Below are 15,104 nucleotides of genomic sequence, written 5' to 3' on the forward strand. Positions count from 1 at the left end.
TCCAGCCCGGGAGGGAGTGTCGCGCGCATGCTCGCTCGGGAGTGCCCGGGGCCCGAGCGTGGGTGTCCTGCGCGAGCTGGCTCTTCGAAACCCGCTGACCCGGGGCGGATGTCTTGCGCATGCTCGCGGCGCAGCCCCGGGGACCGCAGGGAGGGCGTCTTGCGCATGCCCGTTCCTGGGAAGCGCGTAGGCCGGGCGCTGGTCTGCGCATGCTCGGCGCCCGGCCTTTCTGACTGGCTGTGCGAGCGTCCGAGTCGATAAATGGCGGCGGCGGCGGCGGCGGCGGGAAAGTTGAGCCTTCGGGGCAATGTGTAGTGGTCTGCACAGGACCGAGTCTGGAACGGAGGTGAGAGCCGCTTGGCGCAGCGCGGGGAGGTGAGGGGAGGCGGGGGATGAGGGAAGGACGTGGAGCGGGAGCGAGACAGGCAAGGTGTGAGGGCGAGTGGGAAGCGCCGGGCGTCCAGGGCGGCCGCAGAAGCCGGATCCCCTGCGGCCAGGGCCGCCCCTACCTCAGGTGGCTCGCGGCTGGGCCTCCCCGGCCGCTGCGACTCTGGCTGGTGCGGCGTCTCAGCGGCGACGCCTCTCTGGTCCGCGGCTTCCCCGGGGCTCGCCTTTGTGCAAGAATTGATTTAGGAATCGAACTGACAAGTCTGGCGCGTAGTTTGCTCAGCCGCCGCAGGTAGGTGAGAGGTGCAAACGGGGACGCCGAACCGAGGTCGAATTCAGCCGGGAATGTGAGGTTGAGAAAGGCTTCATTAAGGCGGGGAAAGAACTCCTGGGCGGATTCCACGACCCAACGCACTGGGTCAGGGAAGTGGCGACTGGCAGTGAGACGAGGGGGCATATATAGGGCTGGAGCCAAGGCGTCCGTGCTGATAGAGGAAGGCGAGGGAGGCTTTTAGTGCCGCAGCTGCAGCATTTGAGTCGGGAAGGGTCTGTGCGTAAATCATCTTGTTTTTCTGCAGATTTACTTGCTTCTTGGAATGCGGGGGACAGGGGTTGTGTGGACGCTGCCCTGAGAGATAAGCTCCTGGGGGTGCTGGAAGCAGAGGCTGAAAAGTTCAGCAGGTTATCTGAGAGGTTGGGGAAGGGGCTGCCCTGAAATAACTAGTAAGAAGGATTGGGTTAGAAATGAAGGTACCGGTTGTGAAAACATGTCATTCAATATTGGGCGTCCTGTTCTGTCTGAACGACTCTCTCTTGATCTGTGTACAGGTTGCATATGAGCACAATGAAGTATTCCGAAATTCCCACTGTTAGTAGTGTTATCTGTAGTTCGTTATGAGCTACACAGTTGAATGCGTTTGCATAGTCAATAAAACGCAAATAACTATTTTTCTGGTATTCTCTGCTTTCACCAAGATCCATCTGATACCCTTTTTTTCCCACGCCTTTTGAATTAGACTTGCGTTTCTGGCAGTTCCTTGTTAATGTATTTCTGCAACTATTTTTTAATTCCCTTCAGCAGCATGACTTCTGTGCGGTATTGATGGTATTGTTTGATAACTTCTTCGTTGTTTGGGCACCTGTCTTTTGGAATGAATATAAATGATTATCTTCCCATCAGTTTGCCGGGTCTCTGTTTTCCACATTTCTTGGTATAGATGAGTCAAGGGCTTCCAACACTACATCAGTTTATTGAAGCGTTTTAATTGGTATTCTGTCAGTACCTGGAGCCTTTTTTGTCACCTATAGCTTAAGTGCAACTTGGACTTGATCATATGCCACCTCTTCTAATGGTTAAATGTCAACCAATTATTTTTGGTACCACGCCTGTATGTTGTTCCATGTTCTTTTGATGCTTCCTTTGTTCAGTATTTTTCCTATAAAACCCTTCATTATTGCTATTTGAGGCATGGACTTTTTCTTCAGTTCTGTCAGCTTGAGATATGCCCAGATGAGCACGCTCTTGCCTTTTGGTTTAACTAACTCCAAGCCTTTACACATTTCATTATATTTTACTCTGTCCCCTGAAGCTGGCTTTTGAAATTTTCTGTTCAGCTCCTGACTTCATTATTTCTTCCATTTGAATTTATGTTCAAGGTCAAATTTCAGTGTCACTATGGTCTTTTCTTTCCTGTCTTTTTAATGGTCTTTTACTTCATGTATATGTACCACGTCCTTGATGTCATCTCACAACTCATCTACTCATTTGTGTCCATTGTGGCAAATATAGTCTTGAGTAGAACTCTAAATCCAGGAGGCATATGCTCAAGGTCATAGTTTGGTTTGTGTGCACTTGTTTTAATTTTCTTCTAAGTTGAACTGGCGTGTGAGCCATGGATTATTCTACAATTAGCTCTTGGCCCTGTTCTGACATTGTCTCTTTCCGACATTGTCTCTTTCCACAGAAAGAGTAAATCCATGAATATAGTCACTGATGTTGAAAAAGATACTTGCAATAAGTAATCTGTAGGCTTTGTGAACTTTTATCATGTAATCCTTGACTAAAGCTATAGTTTTCAACCCCCTTCCCCAACTTTTATATTCTGGTCACTAGTATCAGTGCATCCTGAATGCATGTTTGATCAGTTTCAGACTACAGAAGTTGGTCAAAACCTTTAGTTTCTTCATCTTTTGCATTAGAGGTTGTTGCATAAACTTGAATGATAGTCATATTAACTAACCTCTTTGTAGGTGAATGGAATTATGTTTAGTAATTATGACATTATACTTTATGTTAGAGCTTGAAATACTAATTTTGATGATGAATGTGATGCCTTTCTATTCAATTTGCCTTTCCTGGCATAGTAGACAATATAATTACCTGCTTCGGAGTGTCCAGTACCAGTTCATTTCTGCTTACGAATGACTTTCATTTCATTTTTGCACTTTGTAATATTCCTAAATTCATACTTTGTATATTTTACATCTTGATTATCAATGGGTATCTGCAGCTGTTCTTGTTTTGAGTTATACTCCTGTTTCATCCTTTCAATCTGTAGCGATAGCGCTTAATTCCTTTCTGATGTTGGCTGTTTGTGTCTTCTCTTTTCATTATGCAGCTGTGCCAGAAGGTTATTTATTGTATTACACTTCCCCTGGAATTCTTTATTTCATTTGTTTTCAATCTCTTCACTCTCTTTTGTTTATTATGACCTTCCTTCTGTTTGCTTTTAGTTTTGTTGTATTTTTCTTTTATTTCTAGGTTTGTTTGTTTTTGTTTTGCAGTAGGAATTTAGATTATTGCTTGTAGACCTTTGTGGTAGTTACATAATCTGTTGTCAATTTGAAAGGGTTAGGAGTGAAGGGGTGGAGTTTAGCCAGTCAATCAGGTCGCAGCTTGATGACCTCATTTGGAGGTGCATCTGGAAGCTGGATACATGCTCACTCCCTGCGCGACATTTCCGTTGACAAGACACATAAAGCTACCTTGAGCTCTGAAGCCATGTGGAGACCCCTGCCAGCGCTGAAATGCTTGCACCACCACTGGATCCTCAAGAACTTCCGCCCACTGGCCTGTGGGGAAAAGCCCTTGTAGCTGCCTGGTCAGCCACTCGCTGGGGGCCGAGTATGGCTTCCCTAGAAAGGTTTGCAAGACTCCAAAGTGGGGGCTCAGTCTCTGCATGTGAATCTGCTGAGTCACATGCCAGCCCAATGAAGTTCTTCTTTTTGTTAAAACCCGCCTGGCATTGGCAACTCCTTGAGAGCGCCTCCAGCACCACATTTATGTTACCTGTTGGTCCAGTTTGGAAGGTTTTGGTCTTCCTTACCTTGAATTGTAATCCATACTGAAAAGGCTACAATCCTTGAGCTTCATCAACAAGTGTTTCCAGTCCTTCTCACTTTCAGGGAGCAAGGATGTGCCATCTGCATACCGCAGGGTAATAAGCCTTCCTCCTATCCTGATACCTCATTCTTCATATAATTCAACTTCTCTGATTTGCTCAGCATACAGATTGAGTAAGTTTGGTGGAAGCAATAACCCTTACACACACCTTTCCTGATTTTAAACCAGGCAGTATTCCCTGGTTCTGTTACCACAACTGCCTCTTGATCCAAATACGAGTTCTGAATGAGCACAATGAATTGTTCTGTAATCCCCATTCTTCTCAAGGTTATCCACAGTTTGTTAAAGTCCACAAAGTCGAATGCTTTTGCATAGTCAATGACATGCAAGTAAACATCTTTCCTGGTATTCGCTGCTTTGAGCCAAGATCCATCTGAAATCAGCAGTGATATCCCTGGTTCCACATCCTGTTCAGAATCCGGCCTGAACTTCTGACAGTTCCCTGTCACTGTTCTGCTGCAAGTGTTGGATGATCTTCAGAATTTTACTTGGATGCAATATTGATTATGTTGTTTTATAGTTTGAGCATTCTCTTGTATCACCTTTCCTTGTACTGGGCACAAATACGGATCTCTTCTGGTCACTTGGCCAAGTAGCTGTCATTCAGATTTCCTGGCAGAGACAAGTGAGTGTGTCCAGTGCTTCATTCATCTTACTGAAACAGCTCAATTCCTAGAGCCTTGGAACAGGATAAGATTGCCCTGTACGTTTCTGAAACTGACCCTTTATGGGAGTAGAAAGATCTGTCTTATATAGGCAAGGAAAAGAAGGTTTCAGGAAAAATGAGGTTTAATGAAAAATAATAATCTTAGTGGAGGGCATCTTCTGGAGCACTCAATAAGTTTATGTGGTTACACTTGAAATAGGCTGTCTAGTTCTCAGGTTCTACTCTGGAAAGGCTTATCTACATTTCAGCAGTAGGTATTAGGGAGTTCTCGCATTCAGAGTGAGGTGGCTGGATTTCTAACTTCAAATGGGAAGCAGCAAAAGTTTATCAACTTATAATGAATTCTAGTGGATTTGCAAAATTTAAACAAAGGTAAACAAGAAAGGGTAACTTTTCTAATTGTGTGTGTTTTAATCCATTCCATTCCTCCTCCACAAGGACATACCTGCAAAGGTAGCCCCACTCTTACAGTTACTTTGTCTTCAGCATTAACAGCTGTCTTTTCTTCTAACATACTCAAGGATCTTTTGTTTTTTAAAAAAACAACCTCCTTGAATATCACATCCCCTCCTCCATTCCCATTTCTATACTACTCATCATGCCAAGAGTTGTTTGTAGCCATGGCTTTCGCTCTTTTTATCTCCCATTGTAATCTGCCTGAAGTGTTGGGCTACCAAATGAAAGGTCATCCAGATCAAACCAACCCAACAAATATTCCACGGGAGAGTGATGTAGTTATCTTACCGCGTCAGAAATCCTAGGGAGCCCATTCTCTGTCCTGTAGGGTTGCCATGAGTCAGAATCCACCCTATGACAGTGACTAGTCTGGCTTCCTGCACTGTCCTTACCCTAAAAGTGCTATTGTCTAGATTATCAACAACCTCTGTGTTGCCAGGTGAAGCCCTCACTGTGGTGTTCTCATCATACCACTCTCTCACAGCTGCTTATGGACCTGCCTGTCGGCGCACAGCAGAACCTGCGAGCACGATGCCGACAGGGAGAAAGACTGCGGCTAACCTAGACACGTCTCCTTCCTACTCTTAAAATGACCAGTTAGAAAGATCTTTTCTCCCATGGGGAGGAGAGAATGAGATGATGAAATGGACCAGAAGGAGTTCCTCCACATTGAAGTGGGGCACTAGGGGTTCCTCTTATGCATCAACACCAGATGTTCTTCCCAGAGAACCTAGCAAATTCTTTCCAAGTGGCTTGCTGCCGCATTAGACAGTACAAGGCAGCCAAAGTATGAGACAGAAACACAGTGAGGTGGGAAGTGAAGCAAAGGCTGATTAAGCACAGTACACTTTAGTAATGACGCAGGTCCTCTCTTGAATTGAGGAGGACCTTGGTCTAGGGGTATGACGTTAAATCTGACAGATGGTGGCAGGACCCCATTAGCTCATCTCAGGCCTGCTTTCCCACTGACCTTTAGCCTTGCGTCCTAATTGGTCCTAAGTGCAGTAGCCTGATTGGTCCTTATTCCAGTGCTGTTTGGTCTGGTAATCCATAACTTGTCCACGTCATTGTCATGTTGGGGTGAATCATCTGGGCCTCTGGTAGAATGGAAGTTTCTAGCTCTAGCCCATCCTAACATTCCCCTTTCTAAGGGAGGGGTTTTTTTTAAGACGGGGGAACAAGTTACCTTCTGCCCTGAACCCACTATGTTCCTAGCATAAGAAGTCCTATAAGGGTAGGCTATTTGCTGGAAGTCCAAGATGTTGACCCTCAAATTTGGGCAGATGGGAAGCTGACAAAAGCCACAGATGTGAAGGCTGTGGTAATGAAATTGAAACCTAGTGCAGGCTCTGCTATAATACCCCAATGTTGACTCTTAGCACAAGGAACTCAAGGTCTCGCCTCAATCAACTGCCAGCTGAAGGAGCAGACATGACTGAAGGAAAGACCCCTCTGCTGGCCATTCAAAAGGCAAATGAAAAATGGAGACTCCTTCAGGACCTGAGAGCAATGAATGAGATAGTGCACCCCTTAGTAGATGTGACTAATCCTGCACCTCCATATCTCAAATTCTCTTGAGAGCAGATTTATGGCTAGATTCAAAAGATGTCTTTTTTTCAATCCCTTCACATGAAGAGTCATAGCCACTCTTTGCTTTAGAAAGGAGCAACCCGGAGACTGAGAGGACTGTTCAATGTCAATTGAAGGTCTTATTGCAGAGTTTCTGTGATTCCTGTACTATTTGGGGGAATATGCGGGGGGAAGAGACTCTCCTTATTCCATTTATCACCTTTTAGCTTTGTGATACACTAGGCTACATCAGTAGAGGACATAAGAGCAGTGCTGAAGGTCCTGGGGAAGGAAGGCTTCAAGGTAGCTAACTTGAAGTGCACTTTGTGGGATTTACATTAGCACCAGTACGAGGAGACTGTTGCGTGGGAGGATTTAAGCCATGTTCAATCCTTAGCCCAAGGACTCAAAAGACAATTAAGGGAGTTCCTAGAAATGGCAGATTCCTGCAGGATTTGGATCCCAAACACAGGAAGCATCACAAGAACTCTGTGAGACTTTTAAAGAGGGGGGATTAGAAGAGCCGGAAGGCCCAAGAAGAGACCTTTAAAGCACTTAGATACGTATTAATTAGGCCCCACCTTAGGGCTCCCTGACTTAGAAAAACCCTTCCTCAGAAAGGACAAAGTGGCAGTAGGAGTTCTGCTTCAGTTTTGGATCCTGAACCATGACCGGAAGCGTATCTATCCAGAAATCTGGATGCAGACCAGCAGCTGGGTGGTCCCATTGCTTCCCACTAGTGCAGTGGTTCTCAACCTTCCTAATGCCGCGACCCTTTAATACAGTTCCTCATGTTGTGATGACCCCCATACCATAAAATTATTTCAATTGCTACTTCATAACTGTTACTTTGCTGCTGTTATGAATCGGGCAACCCCTATGAAAGGGTTGTTCAACACCCCCCCAAAAAGGTCGTGACCCACAGTTTGAGAACCGCCGCCCTAGTGGAAGAGTCTTAAAAGTTAACCTCCACCAGGAGATTACTGGTAGAACCTCACACTCATTAAAACTCTTCTGTTGAGCCAGGAAGTAAGTGGCTTTCCAACGCCAAGATGTTAAAGTACCAGCTCTCTTAGAAAGCCCAGAAGTTGCCCTAAATCTGGCCACATTATTACCAAGCCCTGTGAGCGAGGACTCTGGGGCCAGCCTGGAGCATGATTGTGAGGATGTCGTGCAATTAATTTATGTAGAATGGCCAGACTGAGTGAAACCCCGTTAGAAGAGCCCGGAGATATTTGGTTTACTGATGATATCAGTTCGGGGCTTGGGGTCCCCACTCCGCACTCCCCCCTCATTCACAATGATACATATTTTTAATCCAATAGCTTTTGCAGTCTTATCTGCCCCCTCAACAGGCAGCCAGCCTTCACTGCAGGGGACATCAACATCCCACTGATCCCATGGCAATGGGAAATAACAGGGCGGACAATGAAGCCACGAAGGCCACGATGGCCGCCCTATAGCCCCACCTGATTTACAACTAGTAGCTCTCCCTCCTGGTTACCCTAACTAGACCCAAACAGAAAAATAAGAACTTCTTTCTAGAGGGGCTCAATTCAAAGATGGATGGATCATGAAGGAAGGCCGGTGTCTTACATACACACAGGCAATGTGTGTTCTAATAAATGTTCATAAGTCTGCATGCAGGGTACTGCCCCCTTTTACAGCTAATATGTCCTCACCTAGCTACAATGCTCCAGCAGTTCACACAATGATGTACTAGATGCTCCATGACATTAGCTCAGGGAGGAAACAATCCCTGCTCATTTCCCACCCACCAGCCGAGGGTACCTGTTCCTGGACAAGACTGCTAAATCAACTTTACACACATACCCCCCTCACAAAAAGGTCAATTACCTGCTCAATGGTTAACGCTTTCTCAACATGGGTGGAAGCATTTCCTTCAACCTCAGAAGGGGCAAAACAGGTTACCTAGGTACTCAGATGAAATCATTCCCCATTTTGGCTTGCTAGCCTCCCTACAATCAGACAATGGTCCTGCCTTCATCGCACAAGTACCGGGAACTCAGCTTACAGCTCAGGCTCTCAACATACAATGGAATCAACATATATCTTTCCCCCCTCAGCAGGAAAGGCAGAAAAAGACAATCACATCCTTAAATCTCACTTATCCAAATTACCTCTTAAACTTCATGTGCCCTGGACTCAGCTCCTGCCTTTTGCCCTTATGTGTATCAGAGCCGCACCTTGCAAACCCCTCCTGAGCCCCTTCGAGTTAATGTGCAGCAGAACCTTCCTTTTAGGACACGTTCCTTCTTCATCACCTGCATTAGGAGACTATATACCCCTCTAAACCTTGTCAGATACTTTCTCAGGACACAGGCAAACATGCACCTACCCTTGTCCCACTGGAGAGAACATTTTTCAGTTTTCCCAGGACAACAAGTGTTACTAAAATCAAGACAACCCATTCCCCTAGCACCAAAGTGGGGAGGACTGTACATGGTTCTTCTAACTCTTCCCCACAGCAGTAAAGATGTCAGGAAAACCTGCCTGGTATCACCTTTCAATGGTCAAACCTTTCCCTCCCAAATCCTCATCCTCATCATCTTATCCTACCCATTTAATAAGGAGATTAATCAATCTACCTATTCCTGCCCCTCACAGGTAATAGGACCAACAAAGTTTAAATTATCTCATAGGCTCTCTCAGATTCGCAAGGAAGCAGAATGGCCACACCTGCAGCGCTGATTTGTGACCTCTGAGTGCGCTCTGAAGGATATCACCTGGTTGGATTCCCACAACAACATCCCAAATTTTCCTGTGAGAATTGAATTTTTCCTTTCGATCCTTCTAGAGTGCTGCCTGGCCTCACCATCTCTTCTACCACGAGAGATCCTGCTGTGTTAGGCTATCTATGGGCCACTGCTCTAGTCTGGCCTCATCTCATCTAGTTTGGCATCGTCTCATCGGGGGCGCTTCTTAGTGGATTTTTCTTTGGCATCAGTCTAGAAACTGTATTTCCAAAAGACTGGAGCCAAAGCCAAAAATATCTACTTATAATTATATACTGGGCTATTATTTTATTTTATCCTTGGGCGTTCTCTTGTGTTTACATTAGGAGGTGGACAACAGACACCCCATGACTGTCATGGATCCCCACCCCACCTCTGCCTAGATGCTCGGTCCAATGTTATATTTTAAATACCATGGACTATCTTCTGAAAACTAAAACCCTTGCAGTTCCATTAGTAATGGGTAGGCAGTAGCAAGTTTTGGGTGGGCAGAATAACCAAATATTGGGTAGGCACAAAACCAACCAGGTGTCCCACAACTATTGGCCATATCTGTTCTACAAAGCCCCTTACAGGACCAAATATGGAGCCTACAGTGCTTAGGGGAAGGTCAAGAATGTGACCAAGTTATTAGACATATAGCCCTAACTGGCATGAGAAAACTTGCTAGCCGAAACCCTGGCTCACTACAAACCATTAGACCTAACCATGCTCAAATAGCTCAAACTCTCTCCCAGGCATCAATTTTATCTCTCCTTAACACCACCCACCAACTCCTTAACCAAACAATGATCACCACACAGTGTTGGTTATGCCTCTCTCCTTCTGACAAAGAAAATATCTAGGATCTCCCATGCCATCTACCTGGGTAACACCCAATATAACCAAGACAATCAAAGCATCTGCTCCCATTGAATCAGTGGCCACTGAAGTACTTCTCTTTTCCTGGCCCCTAAAGTGCTACAATGTCTTTACCCACTCGTAGTCAGACCCTCCTTTGGCCAAATACTGAGGCTCAATGCACCTTACCTAGAATATTTTTCCTCTGTGACATATTTGTCTACACATGTCTGGGCTCACTGGACAGGACTACGCATCCCAATCTTTCTCACTCCAGACATAACTTTTGTAGATGAACAAGACATGACATGGAAAACAACATACAGAAATACAACTCAATCGTCTCCCCAAATTCCTATGGATGCAAAAGAGCAGGGTAGCCCCTAACCTCATTGGACTAGCATAGCGGCAGCCTTGGGAACCAGAGTTGGAGGAATGGGAACTGCAACTCACTTTTTCTACAAACTCTCAAGAGATCTTAGTGTTGGCAGGGACAAAAATAGGTGATACTCTTTCAATGCTACAAACCCAGATTAGTTCCCTAGTGGGTGAGGCACTACAGAATAGGTGAGCCCTGGATTTGCTCACTGCAGAAAAAGGGGGAGCCTGGCTTTTTCTAGGAGAGGAATGTTGTTCCATTGTTAATCAATCGGGCATAGTTACACAAAAGTAAGAGAACTGCAGGAGCAGATACAACACCAACTAAAGGCGTTAAGAGACGTAGGACCCATATGGGCAAGCATCTTTGGCTCTTGGAAATCTTGGACCCATGGTCCCTGCCCCTCCTGGTACCTCAGTTTAATATGTGCTTCAGGCCTTGTCTGTTCTGCTGTTTTCAACATTTTTTTTTGCAGGGACACATGGGTGCCTTCACCAATCAAACCTGCATGGAGCTGGGTTCTGTCAACCCCTAAAGTGCTTACCTGATCCTGCTGAAACAGAACAGATGTAAGTCTTCACCACCCCTGTCCAGCAGGAAGCAGTTGTAGCATAGGCCCTACGACCAAAAGGCGGGAGTAATAGGTCTGCCTGAATGTAGATGGGCGCTTGGCCGATTCAAGAAGCTCACTCATGTGCTGCCCGCTCACGCCCTAGACTGGGGTGCTCAATACGTTGATCGTTGATCACATTCTACTAGTCCACCGCAAATTTAGTGTGGGTAGATCACATGGCATTAAAAAAATAGACGTAAGCCTATCATCAATCTCATCATTTAATTGATACATAGCGCAGCCAATCAGATGCAATCTTAGGTGTCAAACACATGCACAAACAACTGCTCTAAGTGCAGTAAGACTGACGAGCTAAATTATCGCCAATTTTTAGACCTTGTTTTTTTCTTAAACATAAGAAAGGGTATTAAAATGAGTGGGGGCGCTGGACCAAGTATGCAGACAAAAACGTATCACTTTCATACAGAATGGGGATTGACACTGTAAGCTGATATTCAGCTGAAGTCCAGAGCGCGGGAACAGTTCTGGAACTTACTCGCAGAGGGAAAGTACCCAAACATGACAAGATGTGCTACCTCCCTGACTGCATTACTCGGCTCTACTTGTTTATGCGAGTCAGCCTTTTCCCACATAGAGATCATTAAGTCCAAGTACTGTCCTACCATGACTGATGATCATTTGGAAGTGTGCTTGAGGCTGGCTGTCAGCAGCTACTGTCGGACTATGCATCCCTGGCTCATTCCATTCAGGGAAAGTCATCAGAGTAAACTCAGGTAACAACAAAAAATGTACATAGTTAATTGTGTTGTGCAATATGGACTCATGCGGTTATGCAAGATACATAAGTATACATTGTACATATAAAGAATTCTCGATGCATTTATGAATAAATGTAATAAATAAAAATATACATTTTGCATTTTTGTAGTTTGTTTATCATTTTGACTTGATCATTTTATAAGTAGCTCTCATGCTGAAAAAGTGTGAGCACTCCTGCCGTAGACTCCACCCCCATACTTGCACGCACGCCAAAAGCCACATCACCCCCACCTCATCCAAATTGCCAATCAGTGCTCTCCCAATTCCTAGCCACCAGGCTCCACCCCGAAAGTATTTCTGTCTGCACCTCCTTTGTGTCTGCCGCAGACTTTGCTTCCCAATAAAGCGTGTTACTTGATACCTGTATTTTGGCCCATTTTTCTATCATTTGCTTTGGTTGGGAGAATAAGACCAAGTCCAAGGTTCTTGTCCACCAACCCAGAATTTGTCCAGCCCCTTACAACCACTCTTAGGTGCCGTTTTAGCCGGCTCCCTTTTTGTTTGGGAAAAGGAAAGTAGTACACTCACAATTTACTTAAGAACATATTATTGCCTCAATAATCAGAGTATATTCTTTCTGTGTGGAACTAGTATGTATGTGTGCCTCCCAGCTAGCTAGACGGGAACCTGTATGCTACTTTTGTAGCCCCAGAATAGACAGCTGCAAACAATCAGACAGTAGCCATCCTGCTCTCCTGAAGTATAAACATGGGCCAAGAGGGCCATCCAGTTCATCCCTTTGCTATTAGGCTTGAAAATCAGTACTGGAATAGGTACCGGTGTTGGGGGTGAGGTGAGGGAGGAGCAGGGCAGCTTAGCTTCTGCCTCCTTTTATTACCACATTTTCTCCAAGTATTTATCTGACAGTGGAAGAGACATTGCACAAAGCCTAGGAGCAGATTAGGCTCACTAACAGTGGTCACCCTTCAGAACCAGCAAGGCCTAGACTTGCTAACTGCTGAAAAGGGAGGATTGCATTATTTTTTCTTTTAAGAAGTAGAGTTTTATGCTACCAAATCAGGCACAGAGAGAGAAGAGGCCCCTAAACTTGCTGACAAGGCTTCCAAAATCAGAATCCTGGAGATGGTAGTCCCAGGTTTGGAATTGGGGCCCCTGGTTACTTCCCTTCCTTGGATCAACAGCAGCTGTCTGCCTTCTCTTCTGCTTGCCCCGTGTGTCTTCAGCATGTTGGTCAAGTGTGGCTCTTCGAGATTGCAGCAGTTCTCTGTGAAAATGATGCTAAAGAGTGGTACAGTCCTGTGCCATGTTAGACCATGGACCAGGCTTCTCACAGGTTTATGGCAAGTGAAGCGAGAGGACTCAGGGTATAGACACTCCTGCATCCTGTCACAGCAGGAAGTCACTAGATTGCTCATGGCCGAACATCCCGAATGAAATCAGCCCCATTCTTTTTAAGGGGGGGATGTTGGAGTCAGCTAGAGCTAGAGACTTCTATTCTGCCAGACGCCTGGATGACTGATCCCTACACTGTCTCAGGATCACAAGGAGCGTAAGAAACCATTCACTGCCCTGGAATAGTGACCTATTTGGCTGCCGGGCTTAGAACCACTTAGGATGCAAGGGTAAAGCCAGTGGGAAAGCAGGAGAGGGTTGAAATGAGCCATTGAGGCCCTGCCATCCAAGCCCTCTGAGATCAAATCGTCCATCAGAACATTTTCAGCAATTTTTATTCCATGCATTACTGTCTTCGTAGTTTTTTGTATGTAGCAGGTTTTTCTGTCGAAAGGAACATTGAAGCACAGTCTGATATAACTTCCTAATGAAATCTTAAGTTTTCATTTAATAGTAAGCTTAAAACTAAGTCTTAGCAAATTGTGTTAGAAATTAATGCCGCTTAAAAAGTCGGGTATTTCTAGTAATTTTTGCTAGCTTTAAAATTTTTTATGTATTCTTTTTCTTATAATGATGGGTTTTTAAAAAATGATGAATAAAAACAGGGCCTATACTTAGAAATAATAGATTTTAGCCAGATAGTGTTTGGATAATAGTGTCATATAATTTGGGCAAAATTTTTAGTGAAGAGCCTGCTATTATTCTCAAAGGGATCATTGAATTTCAGAGTGGCAGAGGAAACCAATTTCCCATGTGAAAAATAATTCTCAAATTTTAGGGACTAAAAAGGATCATTACTAAAATGTTGGCATTGATCACCTCCATACAGAGGTACCTTTGGCAGTTTTGTGCCTTGCTTACTGACCAGTTCCCTTTTGCTTTCTCTGTGACACGAGTTGAGGACCCGTCGTGGCATAGTGGCTCCCACATTGGGCTGCTTACAGTGGTAAGCAGTTTGAAACCACCAGGAGAGAGGAGGCGTTGCATTCCTATAGACTTACGGTCTCGGACAGCCACAGGGCCAGTTCTGCTCTGTCCTGTCGAGTTGCTATGAGTTGGCATTGACTCGATGCAGTGAGTGAGGTGTCACTGGTTATGCATACCTGTTTTTTCCCTGCAATAAATGTTTTCCCTGTATCTGGAGTAAACTAAGAAACCTGGCGGCATAGTGGTTATGCATTGGGCTGTGATCCAAAAGGTCATCCAATCCTTAGGGAAAGACAGGACTTTCTACTCCCATAAACACGATCTTGGGTCTTGCATAGGGTCACTATGGGTGAGCATCGACTCAATAGCAGTGAAATTTTGGTTTGCATCTCTATATAATTCTTTAGAATTAGTCAATGTGTAGATGGAAAACTAGACCTGATATAGAGCAGACTTGGGATTATTGGTTTAGTACCTTTGCCTCTTTAGGTTGCCTCACTTTTTCTTAAATTACCTGGTATTAAAATATATATATAACAAATTTGCCATTTTTACAGTTTTTAAGTATGCAGTTCAGTGGCCTTAATCTCAGTCACCACCTTGTGCTACTATAACACTGTCTTTGCCAGGTGTTACATCTCTTCAAACAGAAACTAGGTATCTTTAGTAGTAACTCCCACTCCCTTTCCCAACCCCTCATGACCACAAATTGACTTGATCTCTATGCATTTGCACAACAGGTCTTTCATATATATGAATTCATGGAATAGTTGTCCTTTAGTGACTGTTTTATTTCATTCAACGTGTGCTCAAGGTTCATCATGTATATATCACATTTTAGCATACCCATTCATATGTTGATGGAGACTTGGGTTGTTTCCATCTTTTAGCAATTGTGAATAATGCTGTAATGAATAAGTATCTGCTTTCACATGTCTTGGAGGGGAATTGCTATAGGCAATCATTTATATTTA

At 44.7% G+C, this 15,104-nt stretch overlaps 1 protein-coding gene across 1 annotated transcript in view; it reads left to right on the forward strand.

Moving 5' to 3' along the window:
• Window positions 1-227: 227 nt before the first annotated feature.
• The window catches only part of XRCC2 (X-ray repair cross complementing 2), a 42,530-nt gene continuing 27,653 nt past the window's right edge, over window positions 228-15,104 (forward strand). Inside the window, exon 1 of the mRNA XM_075550780.1 lies at window positions 228-346. Coding sequence (XP_075406895.1) covers window positions 308-346 — 39 coding nt within the window. The 5' untranslated portion in view covers window positions 228-307. The remainder of the gene's footprint in view (window positions 347-15,104) is intronic.

The sequence above is a fragment of the Tenrec ecaudatus genome, chromosome 5 (assembly GCF_050624435.1).
Source record: "Tenrec ecaudatus isolate mTenEca1 chromosome 5, mTenEca1.hap1, whole genome shotgun sequence".
Classification (NCBI taxonomy): Eukaryota; Metazoa; Chordata; class Mammalia; order Afrosoricida; family Tenrecidae; genus Tenrec; species Tenrec ecaudatus.